The sequence below is a fragment of the Xyrauchen texanus genome, chromosome 1 (assembly GCF_025860055.1).
Source record: "Xyrauchen texanus isolate HMW12.3.18 chromosome 1, RBS_HiC_50CHRs, whole genome shotgun sequence".
Classification (NCBI taxonomy): Eukaryota; Metazoa; Chordata; class Actinopteri; order Cypriniformes; family Catostomidae; genus Xyrauchen; species Xyrauchen texanus.
Window position 1 is genome coordinate 35,546,341 of NC_068276.1, and position 25,162 is coordinate 35,571,502.

General features: G+C 39.5%; 2 protein-coding genes across 8 annotated transcripts in view; both read left to right on the forward strand.

Moving 5' to 3' along the window:
* The window catches only part of LOC127618845 (rhophilin-2-like), a 39,622-nt gene extending 37,367 nt beyond the window's left edge, over positions 1-2,255 (forward strand). For both annotated transcript variants that reach the window (XM_052091869.1, XM_052092586.1), the window contains exon 15: positions 395-2,255. In XM_052091869.1, coding sequence (XP_051947829.1) covers positions 395-652 — 258 coding nt within the window. In that variant the 3' untranslated portion in view covers positions 653-2,255. The remainder of the gene's footprint in view (positions 1-394) is intronic.
* Positions 2,256-3,799: 1,544 nt separating this feature from the next.
* LOC127661950 (centrosomal protein of 89 kDa-like) overlaps positions 3,800-25,162 on the forward strand; it is a 140,112-nt gene continuing 118,749 nt past the window's right edge. For 2 of the 6 annotated variants that reach the window (XM_052153305.1, XM_052090741.1), the window contains exons 1-10: positions 3,800-4,043; positions 4,293-4,399; positions 14,917-15,072; positions 15,346-15,535; positions 15,807-15,882; positions 16,088-16,122; positions 16,836-16,890; positions 19,174-19,293; positions 20,041-20,298; positions 24,892-25,034. In XM_052153305.1, the coding sequence (XP_052009265.1) occupies positions 3,993-4,043; positions 4,293-4,399; positions 14,917-15,072; positions 15,346-15,535; positions 15,807-15,882; positions 16,088-16,122; positions 16,836-16,890; positions 19,174-19,293; positions 20,041-20,298; positions 24,892-25,034 (1,191 nt within the window). In that variant the 5' untranslated portion in view covers positions 3,800-3,992. The remainder of the gene's footprint in view (positions 4,044-4,292; positions 4,400-14,916; positions 15,073-15,345; positions 15,536-15,806; positions 15,883-16,087; positions 16,123-16,835; positions 16,891-19,173; positions 19,294-20,040; positions 20,299-24,891; positions 25,035-25,162) is intronic. The other 4 variants (XM_052154781.1, XM_052154043.1, XM_052089259.1 and 1 more) reach the window with 4 other exon arrangements.

Here is a 25,162-nt window from a genome sequence, read left to right on the forward strand (position 1 = left end):
ATTAAACTAACTAATAGAAGAGTTAGTCATTGAAAGTAGAGCGTGTACTTTCAGGCAAATATATCATTAGAACTGTAAAACATTATAAGCTGATAATAAAACTTATCCTAAACAAATTGTCCTTGAATCAATTAAAAACAATATATGTAATGTAACTACGTCAGTGTGTCATGATCATATAACAGAAATGCTTAATAGTACACATAATAGTAGCCACACAATGATATTATGTCCCTGTGTATCTGTCACCCTTTTGTCAGGGAAAACTTAAGTTAGTGTGGGAACTTGAATATTTTGGAAAGTTCAAAGGGGAGTATTTAACTTGAGTGTTCCTGGTTTGTATCTTCTATTCAGTTCAGATTAGTGTTGTAACCTCTCTCTCTTCATCCTTCAGCCCACCAAGAGCGCTACGTACTGTGGTGGTCTTCCCAAGACCTACTCCATGATCTGCCTGGCTCACAATGATGATGAGCAGAACCCAAAGTCTCGCAAGGTAGCAAAGAAACAGTCATTCCTCAGTTGGGGTCTCAAGAACAAGCTGAAGAGTAGCAGCACATTGAGTTTACCCAACGCAGATTACAGCGGAGCCCTGCCCTCGAACAGACCATGCCCTACCTTACCTACCCCCTATAATGATAGTTCCCTCTACTAAACACACATACACATGTACGTAACTAGATTTGTACATACACTGATAGCACAAAAGCACACTATATTACAAAAAACTAAAAAAGAGGGAGATTAATTGAGAGTGGCTGAAATTAACTCCTGAAACCCAATGTAAATTTTGCGCAGACCTATAAACACAGTGTAAGCTATTTTTATTTCTTCATCAGTGTGGTTATCTACATAACATCTCATCTGTATATGAATGTTGAAATATTGTGTTTTTATTGAATCGGTAGACAAAACACAATGTGTATGCTGCTCAAAATATTAACATTTTTCTTTTGTTTGTTTTATTATTCTTGTGTTGAATGGTTTAAAGAATGATGAGGTGTGATGAAGGATTTTTAGGCTGTTGATACAAATCTGTGCCCTCCTCAAATTAAATGAGGGCTGGTTGATTGACAGTTGCCTTAGGGTGTAGAAACTCATTTTTTCTGCAATTGTACCTGCCTCTACTTCACTCTGCTGGAGGACATTATTTCCTTTCCACAGACAGTCTGTGGCTTAAGATAGACCACCACAGAAAGTTTCTATGGTGATCTTGCATCATTGAATGGAATTCTAATCCTGTGTCAATCACTGTAGAGGAACAGAATGTAAGCGAGAACAGTGAATAGCTTTTGGTCTTGGAATGTCTGAATAAGTAATATTATTTTCATATATTTACTTACACTGAAGGGAAATACTATGATGGGACTCTTGCTATGCTTACCTTAAATGTATTGCCAAGTTCAAGCAAGAAGTATAGAAAATGTCATAGCATTGAATTCAAATGGCATTTTTATTTAACCTTTGTTTTGTGTTTTTCCTAGCACTTCTTAAGTGTTGGAATGTTTCACTTTCTACAAAGTAGATTTTTATACACATTTGATAATCAAATAATTTAAATTCAAAAATAAAGAGGAAAAAAATATATATATAAACGTATTCTTTTTAAGGATGTATTCGTTTTTGTATAGTAAAATGAGCCTGATGTATATAATCATGGGTGTGGTATCTTTTCTGTGACTGTGTACATTTCTAAACTTTATATGGTGTAGTTCAAAAGGTATATATAATATGGTGGGCTTTTTTTCTTCATTTATCTTATTTATATTATTTAACATTTGCATTGAACTGCCTCTCCAAACCTCAGAGGCCTTTAGTATGCCTTACCAGAGTCAACACTGAAACAATCTTATACACTTCTTGATTGTAAATACTGTATTATACTTTATGAATGTATCCTTTCCATTTATGTTTTCGCAAGTGCCACATTAATAAGTTACTTATTATAAGTTACTTATTAACAATTCTTTTAAACTTAATGCACACAGTCCTTTCCATTAGAGTTGAGCTGAATTCTGTATATCAGTGCCCTAAATTCGAACTTGATTACGATTACTAACAATGATGGTGAAAAAAACAGTGAAACGGATTCCAGTTTTGTTTCACAACATTTTCCTGTGTTCTTGTGTTTCTAGTTTATTTGTGGATTAGCAGTGGGATAAGTCTGAGGAAATGTCTGGCTTATGAGAAATTGTATGTTGCTGCCTACGTTTATGTTGAATATGTAAATCTAGAACTCAATAAAATAAGGGGTCAAAGCTGTGGCTATTTTTGTGTAAAATATTACTGTGATTATTAATTTGTGGGGTTATGGAATGAAGTAGTCATATCTGTGTCTTTCTATGTCTTCCTTCAGGATGTCAAGTGTCATGATGTAAAACTCTTGTTACTGGTTATACATACAGTGCATCCAGAAAGTATTCACAGCGCTTCACTTTTTCCACATTTTGTTACAGTATGTTACAGACTTATTCCAAAATGGATTAAATTAATTATTTACATACAAATTCTACAAACAATACCCCATAATGACAATGTGAAAGAAGTTTGAACATAATGCTTTGTGAGTATGTGAATCAGGGCAGTGAAAATGGTGTGGTGGAAAAATGGATTTTAAATTACTCACAGACTGGGGAATTGTATGGTGTGGCTTGGTTGGGTTATTAAAGAGATTGCTTCCCAATGCTAGCTGTGATGTCAGAGCAGTTAAGTGTGCTTGTGTGCCTGTAAGAGAAAGATGTCAGGAGAACCGAGATGTTTCTGGATCTTCCAGAGTTGGAGAACTAATTATAAAAAAATACATCCACTTAGGACTTACTCAACACTGAGGTCTATTCAAAAATAGTTTTACTGGAATAACTGACATGGCCCACATGAGTCTGCTTTTAACCGGAACACTTTCCACCAGAATGATTTCTTACAGTATGGCTCACCCATTGTCGTCTCATCAGCAGTCTTGTAAAAACGCTACCATTATACATTTAACCCACTTGCAAATAAAATTAGGATTTAGCAAATATAACTTAAATATCTACAAGTAAAACAAAAGTTTATTTTACTACACAGCCTTTTTCAAGTCTGTGTATTTGTATGAACACTGTGTCACTGGAGATTAGTTACTATGTATAGAAAGATTTCACCCAGTGGGATTAATAACTGTGTTAAACAAACTAGATCTCATACTGACCTCATTACAATTTTCAGTGCACGTTCAGTTAATTTATGGAACCGTAATAATAATCAATGTATTTATACATTGATTATTATTACTGTTCCATAAACCAACTGATGAAAAATGTTTCTGGCTATATATATATATATATATATATATATATATATATATATATATATATATAAATTTAAGCCAGAAACATGGGAAAGGGGTTTCTTTAAAACATTCATTAAAATCCATTTAATAAAACAATGACAATTAATAGTAAGGCTAAAAAAAAAGGGAGCCAGTGTGAGAAAGTTTCAGGTCAGGCCTTTTTGTGATGGGGCCAGTGAAAATGTTGACAGGGCAAGTAATTGAACTACTGACCCGCCCAAGCCAATAAAAAAAAAAAAAACAATTCTTGGAACTGGAAAGTCAAACTCTTTTTAATTCAAATATTGTAGGCTACATGGATTTCACGTGCAGTAAGAGAGACGTCCCTCTGTTGGACACTGATAGTGTTGCACTCGATGCCACAACGCCGTTGCTAAGAGGATTAAAGGGCAACGCTGATTGGCTGAGCTAGCACAAGAGAACCAATAGAACGAGTCGTTATATTTCACGGTTTTTCATGGAAAGCGTCTTGTACGTGAAGTTGAGTTGAAGCTATGGAGATGTCTAGCACACGTTCTTTGTGTTAATAACAATAACGTTTAAAATGACTGTAGTGGTTAAAAACATAGATACGATACACCCATTGTAATGAAATGCGCTGGTTTGACCCGTTCTCATAAGCCTTCATGTCAAATCTCCCACCGAAACGGGCAAGTTTGATAGCATCATGTCATCCAGATTCAACTTCAGTCTGAGGAGAAGAGAGAAGAAAGAATTTGTAAGTCTTTTATTCGTTTGTGTGTGAGGTGTAGTAACCAAACTCAATCGCTCTTTAACCCTACTTGCTAACTTAACATTAGTTAAATATTGTGGTGAGCTAATGTAGCTGCTTAGTAAATCCCATACCGTGTCACTAAGCGACAGAAAAGACATGTATGACATTAAGTCAATTAAATAGCTCAATATGTATTCATTTGAATATTGTGATGTAGTTGCTGTAATCCAATGTGTTGTTATGGTTGTTTAGATGAATATAGCTCATGGCTTGATCCCTGCTGCCACCATTGCCCCCAGACCTGCTGTTCCCCGCACTCCTCCCCCATGCAGCCCCGACCCCTCTTCAGAGAGACCCAGGTATACTCACATTTATCAGTCTCTAAAACCTCATTCACACTGGGCTCTGATCCCAGGATATTGCCGGGGTCAATGTCGGCGAGCATTCTGTGTGTGTGTCTAACTCCGTTTCCCCGTCGGGATATGTTTCTCCCCAGCAGATCTGTATGTGGGGAACAGTATCTTAAGTTATCATTCACCACTGCCAGAATGCGTTCCCCCATGCACAAACCTAAGCCTAAGCCTAACCCTTCCCTACCCAAACCCTAACCTACACTACTCTACCTACCCAAACCCTAACCTACACTACTCTATCTACCCAAACCCTAACCTCAGAGGAGGGTAGTAACTCATTACATTTACTTGAGTAACATTTTGATAAAATTTGTTCTTTGAGTATGTTTAAAAGTGGGTACTTTTTACTCTAACTCAAGTAAATTTCTAATAATTTTTTTTTACTTTTACTTCTTTACAATGTGTGGTGTTACTGTCATTACATTACTGGGTGTAATGTAAATTAATGTGCAATTTATTGAGAGATTATTGAATATTATTATTGAACGAGAGCGGAAGTTAACAGTTGCACATGCTGAGCCGGTATCACAAACTGTCACTCAATCGCTGCAGCAGCATCAAACTTTTCAAAGGTAAACACTTTCTTCGCTCCACACAGTGAAAAAAAGAATAGTTTCATCATGCAATGCCTTCATTTAACACCCAAGACAAGCTGATATTTCAAGATTAAACTCACAGCTCCAACTTCAGGCATCACGCTGAGGTCAATTTTGGCTCTAATTCTAATGTGGGCTTTTCTGTGAAATGAGATGGTCATTTTTAGGGTGATTCTGTAACTGGGCTCTTATGACATCAGCTTTTAAGTGTACATTTGTAAACCAGTGCAGCAATATATCCGTGTGCTTTGTCACGCATGTCATAAGCAGTAATTTATGCATTTACTCCACGCCCTCGCAGGGGGTACTGGTATCTATCGGAGCTACTTCAGGCGGATTAACTGTATAAATCTGTATAAACATCCAAGTTAAGTGTAAATTACTGCCATTCATCTGATCGACAACTGGAGCACGAACAGACAGCATTTCTGCGCATGCACAGCAAGGTGCGCGGGTCGACGAGAGTGGCTGTGTCCACAATCATTCACTCATTCACTATTTCCTATATAGTAAATGGCAGTTAGTGCACTATATCTCAGCAATAAGTGAATGAAATGAGTGAATTCGGACGAGATTGTCGGAGATCTGGGGCTGTCGCAGAAACGTCACTTATGACATTTTTAAATACTTGGGCCTTATTTGTTATTCTTATTAAATAATATATTAATACAATTTATCTTCATTCTTTTTGTCATTTTTAATATATAATGTGTGTTAATATAAAGAGTAAACACATTTGATCAAATAAAGAGAACATTTGAAAATGTATCTGTATGTTTTGTCTCTCTATATGTTATTTGTTATTTTAATCCAGTAATGATTTGTCAAAAAGTAATTTACTACATTCAGCAAGAAATAAAACATTGCAGGAGTGAAGGAAGCAGTAAACTCCTAGCTCGTACGTCTTCCCCGTGGTGGATTGTGGGAAATTAATCATCATCGAGTGTACTTGAAATGTATGCATGAAATTAGAGTGCATTGTGGGTAAGAATGAGTAAACAAAAGTAGGGAACGAGTGGCTCACTCAGAATTCAGACACTCCTACAAAATAGCGAAAACTCGAAATAGTGCACTATATAGTGGATAGGGGCGGTTTCAGACACAGCAAGTGTTACATGATCAGGGTTGGTGCCCTACGTAGGTTGTGTACTCTGCATTTAGAAAACGGCGGTACTGCTGTACAGAACTAATGATCTAAATACTTACAACACTGTAAACTGTGACTACACTGAAATAAGAATCCACACAGGACTTTAAAAGCTATGAAATAGTGAAAGAAGGCATTAATAAAGCATTATCTTGCTTTGGTTTATATTTCAGCATTATATAAAATGTCCTTAGATGTTTTCACTGTAATAATTACTAGAAATGTTTCCAAACCTCTCTTTTTATTGACAAATTCATCCAGATCTGACAAGAGCCCTTAAAGGGATATTTCACCCAAAAATTCTCATTATTTACTCACCCTCATGCAACCCCTGATGTGTATGACTTTCTTTCTTCTGCTGAACTTAAATGAAGATTTTTAGAAGAATTTTTCAGCTCTGTAGGTCCATACAATGCAACTGAATGGGTGGCAACATTTAAAGTTAAACAAACAAACATAAGTCAGCATCAAAATAATCCATAAGACTCCAGTGGTTAAATCAGTATATTCAGAAGTGATGTGATAGGTGGGGATGAGAAACAGATCACTTTCTCTTTCTTCTTGTGTTTTTGTTCAGTCACATGCTTCTCTGCAAATCACCCTCCATCAAAAAATTACAAATATTGATCTGTTTCTCACCCACACCTTTCATATCACTTCTGAAGACATGGATTTAACCACTGGAGTCTTATGGATTACTTTTATACTGCCTTTATGTGCTTTTTGAAGTATCAAAATGTTGGCGTACAGAGCAAAAATATTTTTTTTTAAATCTGAATTTGTGTTCTGTAGAAGAAAGGAAGTAATACACATCTGGGATGGCATGAGGGTGAGTAAATGATGAGAGAATTTTCATTTTTGGGTAAACTATCTGTTTCAAGTGATAGCTCAGCCATAATTTAATATTCTGTCATCTTTTCTCTACCCTCATGTTGTTCCAAACCAGTGTGAGGCTTTGTATTATGTGGAACACAAAATATGTTTGACAGAATGTTAGAGTGTGACAGTCTCAGTCACCATTCACTTTCAAAAAATAAATATATATATATAAACATTCACTGAAAGTAAATAGTGACTCAGGCAAACATTCTGTCTAAAATCTCCTTATTGTGTTGCATGGAAGAAAGTCATACAGGTTTGGAACAACATGATGGTGAATGATGACAGAATTTCCATTAATAATAATCATAATTCTGTAATAGATGTTCAATGTGTATTTTGTAATGGAATATAGGGGAGTAAACGTCTATTATGTCATTTGTGAAAGTAACGAGTTACTCTTTTAATGGGATACTTTCTTACTCTCACTCAAGTAATTATTTATGTTAGTACTTCTACTTGAGTAATTATGTTTTTGAAGTAATTGTACTTTTACTTGAGTACAGCTTTTGGCTACTCTACCCACCTCTGCCTAACCTACACTACCCTAACAATAACCCCATAACCTATCGGTGCTAGGGGGAAACCGATTCGGACAGGGAACACAATTCGATACAACACCGGAAGCCCAGAAAATTTGGTCCCGGGATCAGACCCTAGTAACATTGCTGGGATCAATCATGGAATGTGTCTTTGTGAACAAAAGGCAGAGCCGATACCACGAATGATGTGTGTCATAGTGATAACGTATTTATCTCGAGAAGGAGAAAGACTGTTTCAGAATATAGATTTAACAGTTTATTGTGTACAGTGGTTAAAGTAAATAAATACAAATTGAAACGGCTGTCATACATTGCCATTTTCTCATTGTGTGAATATAACGGCAGTTTTTAAAGTCAGTCAATTATTTTCTCCCAAAATCCAAGTAAAGAATACATTTTTCCATTGTAAATATCCGTTCAACAAAGAAACAGTCGGCATCAATTACAGCATCACAAACCTGCCATGATCAAATAAATTCCTTTGGGTGTGCAGTGCTTTGAATGACAATGTCGGAGCGGTATTGTGTGGTTGAAGTACGCAAATCAGACTGCGATGTATGAATTCTTTGTGTATTTAAAATGTTGATGATGGTAACACAAAATGTGTTGGGAAAAAAAGAGCCTTCCCATGGAGAAAACTCTAAACCCGAAGTGTAATCTCTGTGAGAATTTGCAAAGATGAATTTTTAATTGTAAATGCATTAAGTAGCCTATATATGGTAATACATTATAAACCCTCCTAAATAAGATCCACAAACATATACAGTAGTCTGTTCAGCTTTAACTCGCTGCAGCACTTGCAACCTTATGACAGGCCAACTGTTTGTTAAAATAATTATTTTTTTACCTAAAAGGACAAGAACATAAGTATATAGAAAAGTATTTTTTATGAGATCCCAAATCTACTAAAATCCCAATTTAAACTAAATTACAAAAGCAATTACTGAATGAAATAGGCCTACATATCTTATGTTGCAGCGCAGTATGAAAATGATTCATTTTTCTATGTTAATTTTTCTATAATTTTATATTAATAATATGCACCATGACACATTCTATATAGGCCTATATACAGTATGTTTACTGGTTTCACTTTCAATCTTTATTGTCTTTTATTGACCAAGTACTATTTACATTGAACAACATAAAACATATCTTATTAGCTATTTATAAAAGTAGTCTTAACTGAATAAAATTGATAAAATTGGCTATCATGCAAATTTCACACCGGTACCATCAGCACAGATAATGACATTTACATTTATGCATTTGGCAGACGCTTTTATCCAAAGCGACTTGCAGTGCAATTATTACAGGGACAATCCCCCCGGAGCAACATGGAGTTAAGTGCCTTGCTCAAGGACACAATGGTGGTGGCCTTGGGGATCGAACCAGTGACCTTCTGATTAACAGTTATGTACTTTAGCCTACTACGCCACCAACACTCACAATTAAACGTTAGTTCCCTTACGTTTCAGTTCACTTGACATTGCCTCACTAAGCTGACACTATGGGGAATTTCCTTCAACACAAACTATTTGAAACTCTTTTACAATAACATAAATTCTAAGATTGGCTGTGGGGTTTAAGCCTCACCCCTTTAGGCGCGAAGCTGTCCGGTATAAAATCGAGCATGCAAACACCATTCCTCAGAATTTTTTTCCTTTAAGACAGTGATTCATCTCATCTTAGAAGCCCTCTACATTCGTCACCGTCGAAATATACGAGCCAGTGGATAGATTTCCCGCTGCGTAGACTGGGTGTTAAAAACGATCGAGCACAGTTATACGATTCAGATTTGCATGCTGGCCAACTTGCTTCACTGGCGTTTTACAATCTGTGGTCTGACCACAGGATGCACCAGTGCTGAACACAGAGATTTACAGTCTCCGTGCAAAAAACTTGATAGAGACTGTCCCAGACTGGGACACACACAGCAGGATTTACAGCCATTATTTTCTCGTAAAGCGACCATTCAAAATGTTAAATCAGAAACCGATCTTATCGCACATCCATCCTCAGGACTGGTTTGCGTCAATAGATTAGAAGGACGCGTACTTCATGTACCAATTGCACCACATCTCCTTTTTAGGAGTTCGTCTCGACTCCATGGGCATGCGTTTGCACCTCATGAACAAGTGTGTACAGACCATTCTTCGGTGTCTGTCTCAATTCAAACTGGGAAAAACATTACACTGAAGTCATTTCAGAGAATGCTGGGTTGTATGGTTGCTGCAGCTGCCGTCATACCATTGGGTCTGTTATACATGAAACCTCTCCAGTACTGGCTCAAGTGACCCGTTCCACATCGCGGATGCATGCGCAAAAGTGGTGACCACAGATGTATCCAACACAGGTTGGGTTGGGATGGTCACCTGACTTTTGGCACCTGGACAGGTGCGAAGTGGGCATGGCACATCAACCGCCTAGATATACTGGCTTTTTAGCTTTGAGAGCTTTTAATTCTGACATCGTGAATCACCACATTCTGATTTGTTTGGACAACACAACTGTAGTGGCATGCATAATTCACCAGGATGCGCTGCCCACACCAAATGGCCGGCCCACACCAAATGGCCGGCGAAACACAAGTATGTATTTCCACCGGTGTGCGTCCTTCATTCTGTCATCAGAAAAGTGAACATGAAACGGTTCTGTTAATTGCACCAAATTGGCCCAATCAGTCCTGATATCCAGTGATGGTAGAAATACTGGACGGGCTCCATGTGAACTTCTGCCATGGAGAGACCTTCTCTCTAAAACGCAAGGCACGATTTGGCATCCCCAGCAAGAGCTGTGGAGCCCATATGTGTGGCCTCTGAACAGAGCACTGTCTGTGATGAACTCCATTTTACAGTCTAGAGCACAGTCCATGAGATGCCTATATGCACTTAAATGGAATGTTTTCGCTAATTGGTGCATTTCACGTGGCAAAGACCTAGTGAACTGCACCGTACCTGAAATTCATAAATTTCTTCAAGAGTGATTGGACACAGGACTTACTCCGTCAACGCTCAAAGTCTATGTAGCGATTATCTCTGCGTATCGTGCACCTGAAGCCGGCACCTCTATTGGCAAACATGATTTAATTATAAAGTTCCTTAGGGGAGCGAGGCAACTAAATCCCCATCTCCCAGCTACAGTCCCAACATGGGACCTAACTTTGGTCCTAAAAGTGCTCATGGGGCCCCCCTTTGAGTCTCTGGATTCTGTTGAATTGTGTGTGCTTTCTCTGAAGACCACATTACTGCTGGCTCTGACCTCATTAGAATGGGTCAGTGATATGCAAGCACTGTCAGATGACAATTCATGTCTGGAGTTTGGTCCAGGTCTAATCCAGAAAAGGCTATGTGCCTAAGGATTTATCCACTTCTTTCAATGCTTGGGTAGTTTGCCTTCAGACCTTTTTCTCTCCTCCATTAAATTCAGATGAGGAACAGATCTTGCATTTGTTATGCACTGTGCGAGTGCTAAACACATACGTTGAGCACACATGCCAGTTCAGACTGACCAGCTCTTTGTGTGCAATAGAGAATGCACAAAAGGAATGTCCATTTCCAAGCAAAGACTTTCTCACTGGATTGTTGATGCGATCGCTTGTACTTGTGAGTCGCTGTGTGCAAATTGCCCAATTGGTGTTAAAGCATGTATTTCCACCGGTGTGCGTCCTTCATTCTGTCATCAGAAAAGTCTGAGTGAACATGGAAACGGTTCTGTTAATTAGTAAATTAGTAATGAGTAAAGCACACTCAACTAGAGGCATGGCCTCTTCTGGGGTATGGACATACAGTACTGTGCAAAAGCACATAAGATGTTTCACAGTTGCATTGTCTTAAGATGGTTATTAATATTTTCAGTTTTAGTGTTTAAATAGGAAATATAAATGTTAGACTCTCAAACATTAATTCTGCAAATAGATAATATTAGAATAGAAGAACAGGGAGCCCAGCAACAGATGTCATGGCCCCCACTCAACATCATGTCTGTCTGAGATTACATAAAAACAGAAGCAATTGAGACCGCCTAAATAGAAAAACTTTGGCGAATTCTCCAAGAAGCTTGGAACATCCTATCTGCCAACAACCAAGAAAATCTGTGTCCAGTGTACTTAGGAGAATTGGTGCTGTTTTCAAGGCAAAGCAGGATGGTCTTCTCAAAACACATTCACAAGGTTTTACAACTTAGATGTAACGTCTCTCTCATCGGAAGTCCTCTCTGTCTGGAGGGCTTGCTATTTCATAGGCCAAAAATATTCTTATGTCCCTCTTAAGTATGGGCTCCCAGTCATTTTACACAACCGCCTGCTTTCAGACCATTGTATTTCCCAAAAATCACAAGAACTTTCATTTGAAATAAAATGCCCCGACTGGTTTTGTGAAGGGATAATTCATACTATATGACTATAGTTTATATATCCATTCTGATTGTTCCCCTCCTGGCTCACCATGAGTGTCATTCAGTGAGAATTTTGAGAATTTTTGGTGGTAAGGTTTTCTTTACATTAGATGTCACATTGTGAAGAAATGTTTGTCTTGGGATTTTTTACTGGTATGTGTGTGTGAATCCAAGTACAGATTCCGGGAAAGCTTGGGCAGTGTGAATTATCAAAATCTCGCGTTCCCAGGACAGAAAATGACTTTTCCGGGATTCATCCGAGGATATCTGTGTGAAAGGGGCTTAACTGTTGTATATTTCGCAGCATCCCCCATAGCTTTTTTTTTTTTTTATCACTCATCATTTTTTATGTGACTGATACTTTGACCAGGCTAATTTGTTTGCCAATATTTGGCCATTTTGGCCAATATAATCATCATTATTGGCTGATCACCAGTGCTAATCTTTACACCGTTTTGTTTTTTGTTTTGGTAATAAAACAAATTTTTGTCTGTTTACGAAAATGTCCTTTTTAAAGTTTGGAAATATTTAATCATGTCATATTCATTATTATTGTCCATTTTACTTTGAGCGTGGTAAATACTAGTATTGGATTTTTCTTCTTTTACAAACATAATTAGTGCATTTGTTATATCTTGTTGCATTGTTTACTTCTTATTAAAATGTATGTAAAGATGCTGACTACCACCCCTGGAGTCCTGAGTTCAAATCGAATAAATAAATGGACACTGTAAGGCTGGCACCAGAATGTCTACACCCAAAAGGTGTTAGTTACGGTAAAAGTCAAAGAACTCTGCGAGAACCAACACCCTAAAACTCTCACACAGTAGTGCATCTCCACCTGAGCAAACTCTACTGAGCAAGGACCATAAAACACAAATCTCACTCACATGTACCCCCCACTCACCTCAGGTAATTTGGAATCACCAAAAATGAGTTATGACTTATCCTCTTCTGCAATGTAAAAGTTTGTCTGATCATACATGTTTGGTATCATTCAAGAGGTCTCAGTGCAACTGGTAAAACAGTCTCATTCCCTTTCAGGAAAATCAAATCACAAGTAAGATTTAAGAACTTAGTAAAATACTGTATTCTATCAGGGGCATGATCACTCCCAGAGGACCAGATGCTGTATGCCAATTAGGTGCATTCTTGTAAACCTCAAACAACCTACTCAATCACAAGTTTCATATGTCTACTCACAACTCCCTAAATTGTAAACCAAATCCGAAATAACATCAAACATACACATCTGAAATAACAATAGAATTGTTTGGTACATAAAGAAGGATGGCAGAGGAGCTTGGGGTCTCTGTAGCCAGAAGACCCACATAGAAAACATTGTGTGTAGTTTTTTAATATACCAGGTATGCAATTTTAATTTCTTATGTTTGGTAAATGTTTGAATGGAATGCAACTTTAATTATATTATTATACTTGGTTCACTGATAGCTTTGAGTTTGATTTATTATTTTTATTGGATTGTTTGAATACCTGGTAAACTAAATTGTTATTATGATTCATTCTGAAGGACTGTTTTCTAGTATATTTCTTATGAACTACAAATCTATGGTCAAAGTTGGCTTAACAAAGCTTCTTCAGAAGTAACCCATTAGTTAAGTATGTACTACATTTATGCTTTTGGCAGATGCTTTTATCCAAAGCGACTTACAGTGCAATTATTACAGGGACAATCCCCCCAGAGCAACTTGGAATTAAGTGCCTTGCTCAAGGACACAATGGTGGTGGCCATGGGGATCGAACCAGCGACCTTCTTATTAACAGTTATATGCTTTAGCCCACTACACCACCACCACCACTACTAAAGTCTAAAAGGTCTAAAAGGCTAAACCGCGAACTGAGAATCTATAATAGAACTTAGCCTAGTAGAGTTAAACGGGAATACTAAGAGTAGGACAGAGAATCTGTAAAACAGAACTTGGGTCTAAACGGTGAGTTGAGAATCTATACTGAACTAGCCAAATAAGACCTAAACGGATAATACAGAGAACCTATAAGGACTTGGTCTAAAACATTTCTAATATCTGAAACTGATGAGTCTGTAGTTAAAGGACCTGCGTCTGGCCGGCACAGGACCCAAATAACATTGAAATAACAAATGCTGTCCAGAAGAGAGTATTGCTAACAATAATAATATACAAAACTTAAATTCAGAGCATAGATACCTCCAAAGAGGTTTTTTATAGTGTTCATGGAGTCAGATGAAATAAAGAAAAGAATAAATGATAAGATTAATAAAACATGGAACTCAAATAAAATAATCAAAGTATTATTTGCAGCGTATAAAAAGACAGTGACACGCAGGTACCTTCAGCCACGCTATTGGATCCCGCCATTGGACCAATAGGTGGACCCTACAGACACAAAGCGTTGATTTGTATTGAAATAATTTTATTATATCCCAAGAAAGAAATTGCTGAATAGATAAAAATGGAAGTAGTAAAGATGGCTCGTAATACCCTTGTGATAAAAAAAAAAATTCCTTCTCTGTCTCTTTCTTCTGCCACCAGTGCCTATACTACTCCAGCCACCTTGGAACTTGGCAGTACAACACTGCAGATATTGTTAAACTTTGTACGACAAATTGCTTGCTATGTTCTTCATTTGTAAGTTGCTTTGGACAAAAGCATCTGCTAAATGACTAAATGTAAATGTAATTTCCCGGATGAGCAGTCTGATTTGTGGATGTGTAGTTATTACTCAGAAATATCAGACAGCTAGATGGTGCCATTGACCCATCAGAATCAAGTATTCCTTTGAGCCATCATGTAATAATTAGAGGAAGCTCACCCTCATGTCCAAAATCTATCCGTTTCAGGCTTGTTTTTCCAATACCTTTACACTACTATCTAGAATCTTACAGACATTTGATATTTGTTTTAGGTCTGCCTTGGCAGCTGCCATATTGTCTTCCTCCCTGATGGGCCGAACTGTTGCCATTCCACCTCCACGCCAAAGGTCTTACTCTGAGAGTGACTGTTCACGCTCAGACAGCCAAACCGGCATTGAGCCCTACACTGCCACAGCGCTTTATACTAGGTAACATTGTGCACTGTTTTGGTGACCTAAATAACCCCTGCCCTCTTTTGCTAGAGTTTGAAAGCAACCTCACTATTACAACAGTAATAGTTGTAATAATCATGGTTACCAGGGCAACGCAGCAGGCCGCATTGGTAGTAAGTGTACAGAAAATGTTGGTTCAGAATGTGTTATATATAATTTGCTTAAGACCACATTTTGCACTATTGAAAAATCTGAACTCGCTTATCTGGACACAAGACATGCTTAATATTACACTGGCTCTCTAACTAGGGACAGATGGACAGATTCGATGGCAAGAAGACCTCCTGTGCCTTCCCCAGGACACACTGATGATGATGATAATGATGAGGTGGAGGGTCTAGAGAGAGATGAAAATCATGTGTATCAGTCCCTTGAGAGACAACAGAGCAGAGCTGATGACATAAATGTTGTTTATGCTGTGCCATTAAAACACAGGAAGGTACATTGGTGTATGTTTGTGTCCAGTGCTTTGTCCTGTCATGTTAGAAGAGGGGGGATTGCATTTACTGATATTAACCATGAGGTGGAGCTTTAGATTCATTGAATTTCAAAACCCAGTCTGAGATCATGAAGAAATAAAAGATACAATATTATTCAATAGTTTTTTTGAGAGCTTATTATGTTTAACCACCTCTTACACCTGACATTTCTATTATTGAGAACGTTGAAACATATAAAGTGTTCAATGGCTGAATGATTCTCTATGTCAGGGTTTGACCAGTTCCGATGCTGATGAAGATACCGAAGACTCTGCATTTGATATTGTGTCTCCCCTGCAGACTGAAGGTTTGAACCTCTAAAAGCTTTCACCAGGGAAAATATTGAAAACAACAGAACAATTCCAGAATTGGAACAAATGTTTTACTGTATTTTCGATTTGTTAGATTTTTTTTATAAATTATGCTTTTGCTCCTGCCTCTCATAATATTGACTTGAAGAGCACTGATTTTTGTAGCTTGATGAATATAGTTAATAACATTTTGTATTTCAGAGGAAATTGTGATTGAAGAAGGAGCTGCTCAAACGGTAAGAGAAACCTGCATAATGAGAAGCTACTGCTGTAGAAATGTCAATTATTTTGAACCCTGGAGTGAACTGACTCTGGACTAAAGGATCTTCTACCCCAAGGATCTACTAATTCTCCATAGACAGAGGGAGAAAATTACACTGGCATACAGGGTTGTGTTCAGTTTACCTTAAAAAAGACCAAGGGAGAGGTCATTATCAGTGAAAGAGTGTGAAGAAAAATCAGACCGGATTAGGGAGAATGGAAAGGTATTTGACAAAGGATCAGACTGGGTGGGAAGGTGAACATGAGAGAGTTTATTTATAATCCCAGCCAACATTTTTGACATGAAACTATCACAGCCAATCATGATTTAGTATGTAGCTCTTACACATCTATGTATACACACGTCAAGTAGGCCATGTGCTTGGTTCATATGCAGACACATGTACAGGCAAGCACAGAGAACAACCCCTTTCCTGACTTGTAACTCCATGTTGTTGGATCCAAATTCTGCCATTCCTACAGGTGCATAAAGGCTTTTAAAGTGAATCTCTAATCTCATCTCATGAGGGAAATTGCTTATTGGTGGATGTGAACTGTCCACTAATGAGCAAGTGCAAAGCACTTTTCATTATTAAATATACTTAGTAATTACTGTATCAGTCTGCACACTTTGATAATCTGCAGTAGAACCTTTTAATCACTTAACTTCCCTCTGTCTCCATGACAGCCATCATCGCTACGACAACCAAGATCAATCTCGCATGAGAGCATGGCGTCTCCAGGTACTTTCCCTCTCTGCCATATATTATCCATCACAAAACTCAAACCCTTAATCATCCTTAATGTCAACGGTCTTTTTCTGTCAGTCCATGTAAAATGTGTCCCTTTTTGAGAATCGTTAAGACTTTGAATGTAAAGCATAATCCTGTTTTCATTTTGATTTAGAGCAAATCAAGGGCCTAGTGAAAGTCTAATTGATGGCAAATTTATTCAGGCTCTGCTTCCAACAGACTGGAGACAAATGATGTGTTACGTTTGTCAGAGGCTCATTGAAGTTTCCTTGGGAAAAAAGTCACCGAGTAAAGCCTCTGCCAATTTTACAAATGCTAGTTTCCTTATTCAGCTCCTCTCATGGGCTTGTTGTTGTCAGGAATGAGATATGTGAGAGAGATGAGACTATAACTATTATGACTAGGAGGAAAAAAACCTTGGTATTACCTCAGCATTTCACTTGATATATTCCCTGCATCTCCTCCTCCTCCATTACAGTAAATTTGTCTCTTAATATTGTCCTCATAGTTATGACAGTGACGTTTTTGGTGTTAGTTCTAAAGAAGTTGTGAAAGGGGAAATCAGAATTGCAATTGTTTATTTAAGAGCAGATATTTTAGGAGATAAACTATAAATTTGTGCTGGCAACAGGATCATTAGCTGTGAATCATTGTGCATTTGCTGCAAAAAGGCATGCCAAAATTTGTTGTTCAGCAGAATTGTTTTAATTGTTGTTGTTGTAAGCCTGTTAATGGAACCAGTTGTTTTTGGGAGAGAAACGACTCAACAATAGGTACAATAAAATTTAACACAACACCAGAAAGTTAAAAGAAAAGGGTAGTGTCACTAAAATATTATGTTATCTGTGATAAGAGATAGTCACTTGTAATGATTAGACTTGAGGGCAGTAGTCTGTAGGTGTATGTATGAAAAGCTTATTTGCTGAATGCAGATAATGTTTGCCTGATTAAAGTTTTCTGATTAACAGTTTTTATTATTACACCAATTTATATATATATATATATATATATGAATAAAAACAATCATATACATTTAAAACTACACTTCTCTCCACTGCCTCTCCCCGAGAGCCCTCCAAAAGGCTGAGTAGCTGCCCGGGCTGATAATGTTTTGATAAATCTTTATCATGCATGAATGGCTCATTACTTGTTGATAGGTTATGAGTTAGTTAATAGTAATTTTGTTTTACATAATTATCACAATACATGGTAATAAATACAATACACATTGACATAAATATGGTATACGTGTTGTGATTGACTATTTTTCCATACACCATGTGACAATAATACACAAGTGACATTTCTAGCAAATTTCATGTTTTAGATCAATCCTAGTGTTTTTATATATATAACAATAAACACATAAGCAAAGAAGAAACAAGTGGCATATGCAAGCAGACCAGCATTTGTGTAGCCTTGTAGAAGAGGATTTTAGGAAGGATGGATTTTCTCTCTGAAATGGAGCATGAAACAGCAGGTCTGGCCAGTTGCTGCAAAGTGATCAGTGGACCAGTGCCAAACCTTTTATGCACCAGCAGACAATGCCTGTGTCACCTTTAACTGCAACTGTGACTTCCAGTGAGGGAGAACTTTGCTTGGAGGCTGAGACATGTATTGTCAAGGATGACCTTGAGGTCTTCAGGCTGGTCAGAATGTCCAAACAAATAAAGCAATGTTTCACATGATGAGTCTATTAGGGAAAATCAACCTACTAATGACGGTCTCATGTTGTTTGTTGAGATTTTATCATGAATGAACTCTCCCGTTGCTATGTGTGTTAGTTAATAAATTAACTTTGTAATCATAGCTATAGTTGGTTACGAATGGTTGTGTAATTGATACAACCAATCAGCTATCAGTTGTGTATGTAGTGGGTGCACCAAAACGACACAAAAGGTGAGTCATGTAGTGTGAACTTGGTTTAAGTGAAGTGAGTGAGGCAGATGAGTGATCAGACAAGTGAAGGGGGGTGAGGGTGAGCACAATATCAGGTTGTTTGGTTGCCAGCCATCTGTGTGGCAGACAAGTGGGTGAGAAAGTTTAATATTAAAGAGATGTTGAAGTAACCTGAAGTACTGTAAGGGTTCTGTATGTTTATGCTGCTAAATAGTACAAGTGCTCTAAATTCAGGGAAGAGCCTAAGCAGTTTTTTTATTTTTTATTTTATTTTTAATTTTCACTCATACGGTTACACTCTCAATCAATTTATTTCTCACTCATTACCTCATTCTCATCCTTATTTATACATGATTATATCACATTGTTCTTCAGCAGATCTTAATGATGACATGAGTGCTCCGTCTCATAAGTCAGCATTGCAGACTCCAAAGAGGAAGACCTCACGGCGGAAAGAGTGTCCAGTGAGAGGGAAAGAGAGAGACATCAGTTCAGGTAAAAGGGATGGGCGAGTGCTTGAACTATGCTTTTAGACATCTGTCCTTTCTTGCTAAATGCTGTTTCTTTTATCTTCCCCAGAAATAGTTATATACCCTTTTATTTCTTTATACATAATTTTTTAATAATCTCATTGTTTGAATTTTGGGCTCAAATTAGCTGTCTCACCTGCTTCTTTTCATGAAGATGTACAGTATGATCACACTGTGTGTGTATTTTAATCAGTGCTAATGTTATTGAGCTGTGGTTTTAAGATCTGCAAGATTTTTAGAATAAATGTATTGAGTAATCGCCACAGACTATAAAGCACCAGACTCATGTGTAATGTGTATTAGGACTAAACAGATGGTTATAAACGCATCCGGACCATTTGCACATCAAGTTCAATTAAAATAGTCTAACTTTCACAGTAGACAAATACCAAATTTTTTGATCTGCAATGGGAAATGTGGCTTAGGAACTTATCTTGTCAATTATTCACAGTTCACATGATCCTATCTACTCCTTCCTTGCTCTGCCATCAATTGTGTTCTATTATCTGCTTTCTCGCTTTTTCATTTCTCTGATGGTTGCCTATGCTGCAATGCTTCCTGCTGTCTTGTCTTTGAATTTTGTTGTGTTGGTGATGTGTTGCTGTTCTGTTGTGCTGTGCTGCATTGTGTGTTACTGTGTCTTGTTTTCCATCCTATTTTTACCTCACTTTTTGTCTGTTATCATTTTTGCGCAATTCTTTTCATCCATGAGTTTCTGTGGTGTGTTTTCCTTTCTGTGTTTTGCCGTGCCCTGTGTGCTGTGTGTGGCTGTGTGGTGCAGAGGCCAGTGAAATGTTGTGCTGTGCACTGGAGGTGCAGCAAGAGCTGGTGAAGGATCTGAGGGAGCAGACTCAGGTTCTGGCTAGGGAGAAGGAGATGCTGGAGAAGAGATGTTTACAACAGAGTCAGCACATAGAGCATCTCCAGCAGGAGCTTTCTCACTCTCACACAGAGAGAGGAAATGCCACAGGTGCCTCCTCACTCACTGCTACACATCCAACAGAGCCTATCCAACACCAAGCAACCTACTTTGGCACAAAATTTGCTCTGCCAATACAGAAGTATATAGGTGTTCTTTTGCTGTTTAAATTTCATGCCTCTGAACATATACTCAGTGGCCATTTTACTAAGTATACCAATCAAATACTGGGTTAGACCCTTGATCCCAGAACAGTCTGAGGTCTCAAGGTGCTGGAAATGTTGTCTTGATTATTTGCAATTTCTCAGTAGCACATTCAGGCATATTTTTGCACCATTCTCTATAAACTGAGAGACTTTTGTGCATGTAAATCGCAAGAGACTATCATATCTGGAGTTACTCACAACACAAGCACTAAAATCATGTGTTTACTTGGATGATCTAATACCAATTATGATTAATAACCAGACATTAAGGTCTTGTAAATGCCTTAAGAGCGTGAAGCGCAGCGCTATGCCATAAGTCATAAGAGCAAAGTTAGTGGGCATGGCCATGACATTTTTGTATTTTCGTGCACGCAATCGCTAAGTCTAGCCACAATTATGTCTGGCAAAATCGCCCGCACAACGTGCAAATGGGCTGGATTAAGTGCAGTTTAATTCTGAGGTTTTCTCCAGTTATTATTCTACCATCTGCATCCTATTATATAGTCCATTCCCTCAAGCACCAGCAATATAAGTCAAGACAGCACATTCATAAGAAGTTGGTAGTGTAAATGTATTGTATGCAATGAATTAGAAGAATAAATTAGATTCTTTTGTGCATTAACTGCGTTCTTCTTGATTCTATGATAATTCTATGACAGTGACACGCTTCTTTTATACGCATGGAAAATGTGATTCTCTTCATATTTTCAATGTAGGCTCTGTTAAATTACAGAGAATGTAAGTTTAATTAAAAATTTTCATCTACTGACACACAAATCATTTTAACAGTGATTGTATCGACACACACTTTACTTCTACCAGACGATTTTGAAAAATTTATTTATTGAAACACGATAAAAATAAACCAAAAATATTTCTAAATTTATATTACACTTCAAAAGAAATGAAAATATAAGCAAAATAACGAAGTGGTCAAAAACTAATAGCCTACCAGTTCCAAACATTTTACTCTCTCCAACTTCTTTCACCGGACTGTTTTGCAGTGACTTAAAAATCACTACAACAATAGGTGGAAAAATACCGTAAGGCCTAAATATTAGACCATCAATACAATTGTAAATGTAAACATAATAATAGTAATAATAATAAATAAAAAATAAACCATGATCTATAGATAGTTTAACACAAATCTCATAAAGGTTTGTTCTATAAAAGATGGCTACAACGCTGATCGTCAGGGACATAATTTGATGTTCCACTATATTTTCAGAGTATGGACTTTATGACCACTTGCTGGTGGAATCTCTAAACTGCAAATGTAGGAGCTGAGTTTAAACTTTGCACTGAGTTAAGACGTGGTTTTCAAACATTTTGGCGCAACAGCCTATTTCTCAGGAAAATGGAAAAATTGCACTTTGCTCCCCTTTGCTTCACCCTCAGCCCCACGACTGTTCCCTGGCCGGTTCGGACGAGTCCAGAGGACGCCGCTACAGGACCTCCTCCTCAATCATGAACCCGCCCCCTGCGGCAGTGCAGAGCAAGATAAGTGCTTTGAGTCTTTTCTCAGCACTAGAGCCTCGGGACGCATCCGCACCTCCCGACGCCATACTACCCGCTCCGCCCCGCTGCTCCGCCCTGCCGGGTACGTCAAAAATAATCGTCCCTTGGTGCCCCTAGCACGGAGCTTGGATGCGTGACTCTCACTTCCCAACCTGTCACGCTGGCTGGCCCGGACCATCCGACTCGGTTACGCAGTTCAGTTTGCCAGGCCCCCGCCCCCCCTTCATGTGCGTCCGCTTCTCCACAGTACATGGCGAACATGCCAAATCCCTGCGTGCGGAAATCGCTACTCTTTACTCAGGCACTTCAGCCGCTTGAGGCTTCAGGTCAACTGAGAAAAGAGCAAAATCACCCCTGTTCAGAGTATCTTTTTTCTCATCATGGAGTTAGACTCCATCTCGATGTTAGCACGTCTCACCAACGAGTGTGCGCAGTCAGTGCTGGACTGCCTCGCCACCTTCAGGCCAGGGGCAACGGTCCCGCTAAAACTTTTCCAGAGGCTCCTGGGGCATATGGCATCCTCCGCGGCGGTCGCACCACTGGGGTGTATTCATATGAGACCGCTTCAGACTAGAGTCCCGAGACAAGCATGGCTCCATAGCACACACCGGGTAACAGTCACCCACGCCTACCGCCAAACGTTCAAACCCTGGACAGACCTCTGCTTTTTACGGACAGGAGTGCCGCTGCAGCAGGTGTCGCGACGCATCCTGGTCACGACCAACGCCTCCAGATCGGGTTGGGGAACCGTGTGCAACGGGCACGCAGCTGCGGGCCATTGGTATGGGGCCCCGCTGCGCTGGCACATCAACTGCCTAGAGTTGCTGACTGTATTCTTTGCCCTGCAGAAGTTTCTCCCGTTAGTTCGTGACAAACATGTCCTAGTCAGGTCAGACAGCACCACCGCGGTAGCATACATAAATCGCCAAGGCGGCATATGCTCCTGCCACATGCCGCAACTCAGGTCGTTGCGTGCCACTCACATCCCCGGCAACCTCAATGCGATGGCGGACGCGCTGTCACGACAACGTTGGCCCGGTGGAGAGTGGAGGCTTCACCCCCAGACGGTTCAGCTGATTTGGGAATGGTTCGGCAAGGCCCAGGTACACCTGTTTGGCTCCAAAGAGACCTCCTATTGCCCGCTCTGGTATGCCCGAACAGAGGCTCCCCTCGGGGCAGATGTGCTGGCACACAGCTTGCCCTCGGGGCTGCGCAAGTATGTATTTCCCCAGTGAGCCTTCTTGCACAGGTGCTGTGCAAGGTCAGGGAGGACGAGGAGCAAGTCACCCTAGTGGCTCCTTACTGGCCCACCCGGGCCTGGTTCTCGGACCTCGTACTCCTCGCAAAAGCCCCTCGCAGGGGCACACTCTGGCACCCGCATCCAGACCTCTGGAACCTCCACGTCTGGCCCCTGGATGGGACGCGGAAGATCTAGCTGGTCTTCCACCTGCCGTCATAGACACGATCAGCCAAGCCAGAGCCACCTCTACTAGGCAACTTTACGCCCTGAAGTGGCGCTTGTTTCGCGAATTGGTGTTCTTCCCGGTCTGAAGACTCAAAGAGGTGCGCAGTTAGGTCAGTGCTCCTATTCCTGCAGGAGAGGTTGGAGGGGAGGCTGTCGCCCTCCACCTTGAAGGTGTATGTTGCTGCCATCGCGGCCCACCACGACACAGTAGACAGCAAGTCTTTGGGTAAGCACGACTTGATCATCAGGTTCCTAAGAGGCGCCCAGAGGTTAAATCCTTCCTGGTCAAGCCTGTTCCCCTGCTGGGATCTCTCAGTGGTCCTCATGGGCCTTCAGAGACCCCCCTTCGAGCCGCTAGAATCAGTTGGACTCAGCGCCCTCTCCGCAGGGTCTTTAAGACCCCCTTCCCACGATGCGTTTAAGGGCCCCAGCCGCTTTGCTCTATGCAAGAAACATAGAGAGAAAAGAGGCCCGGCTAGGCTCGGTCCGTTCCCAGATGGGCAAGCATCGCCTTGTTCCCCTGCTTAGGGTAACCAAAAGGGCTCCGACGTCTTTTATGGGGCATTGGGGAAGGGTACGTGCAGCCTGACACAACTGGTTGCCTTTGCACGTAAATATACCTGCCCGCTCTTGTGTCAGCAGTACATGTACACCGCTCAGCACATGGCGTGATTTGAATTGGACCCCTAGTGTCGCTTCTTCGACACAACGTCGAGAGAGCGACAGACGGGGAATGTCTAGGTTACGTATGTAACCTCAGTTCCTTGATGGAGGGAACGAGACGTTGTGTCCTCCCGGCCACGTCGTTGAGCCGAGCCTCTGTAGTGGCCGGATCATTCCGGCTCCTCAGAAAATTCCTGAATGAACTCGACATATTTGCCCGCTTTTATACCCGTATGTCCAGTGCGGGGTATGCAAATACTGTCTGCCTAATTGCCATTGGCCTTTTTTCATAGATCAGAGGCATATTTGTCGCTCGAGAGACCCCTAGTGTCGCTTCATTGACACAACGTCTCGTTCCCTCCATCAGGGAATGGAGGTTACATACGTAACCTAGACTATTTCAAATCTCATGAAAAGTTTTTCTTGCATTATAATTTTTAAGAAGCTGATTTTGGATATTTTCATCATCTTGCATGTAAATGCTCACCCATTCCAGAGTCAAAGTCATATAGATCTAATATCTTACCCATTTTGATGTTTTGATTAACAACACCTAAAACTCTTAACCATGTCTTGATTTTATTTGCATCGAGTTGGTGCTACAAGATTTCTTGATATTTCGATTAACAAACAAGTATACAGGTGTACCTTATAAAGTGGCTACTTAATCTATATGTGTATGTTTCTGGGTGGAAGGTCTTGTAATGAGCTCTGTTGCTGGTCTGTTGTATGTGGCTTTGCATCTGTCAGCTATAATCTAACAATGTGTAGTTGTATGTGTGTGTGTAGGTGAGAGCTCTGAGTTGCAGAGTCTAAGGCAACAGGCTCAAGAGCTGGTAGATGAAAATGATGGGCTGAAGATGACAGTCCACCGTCTCAATGTGGAGCTCAGCAGATACCAGACCAGATTCCGACCACTCTCCAAAGATGAGGTAAAACAGCTCAGTAAAGCCACACTATCCGATTTTTCCAGTGATTTTCAGGTGTGAGCTTCATTTGTAATTTAAATTTGTATTGATTTTTAACAAGTCAACATAACAATACAAAATAATAAGAGAAA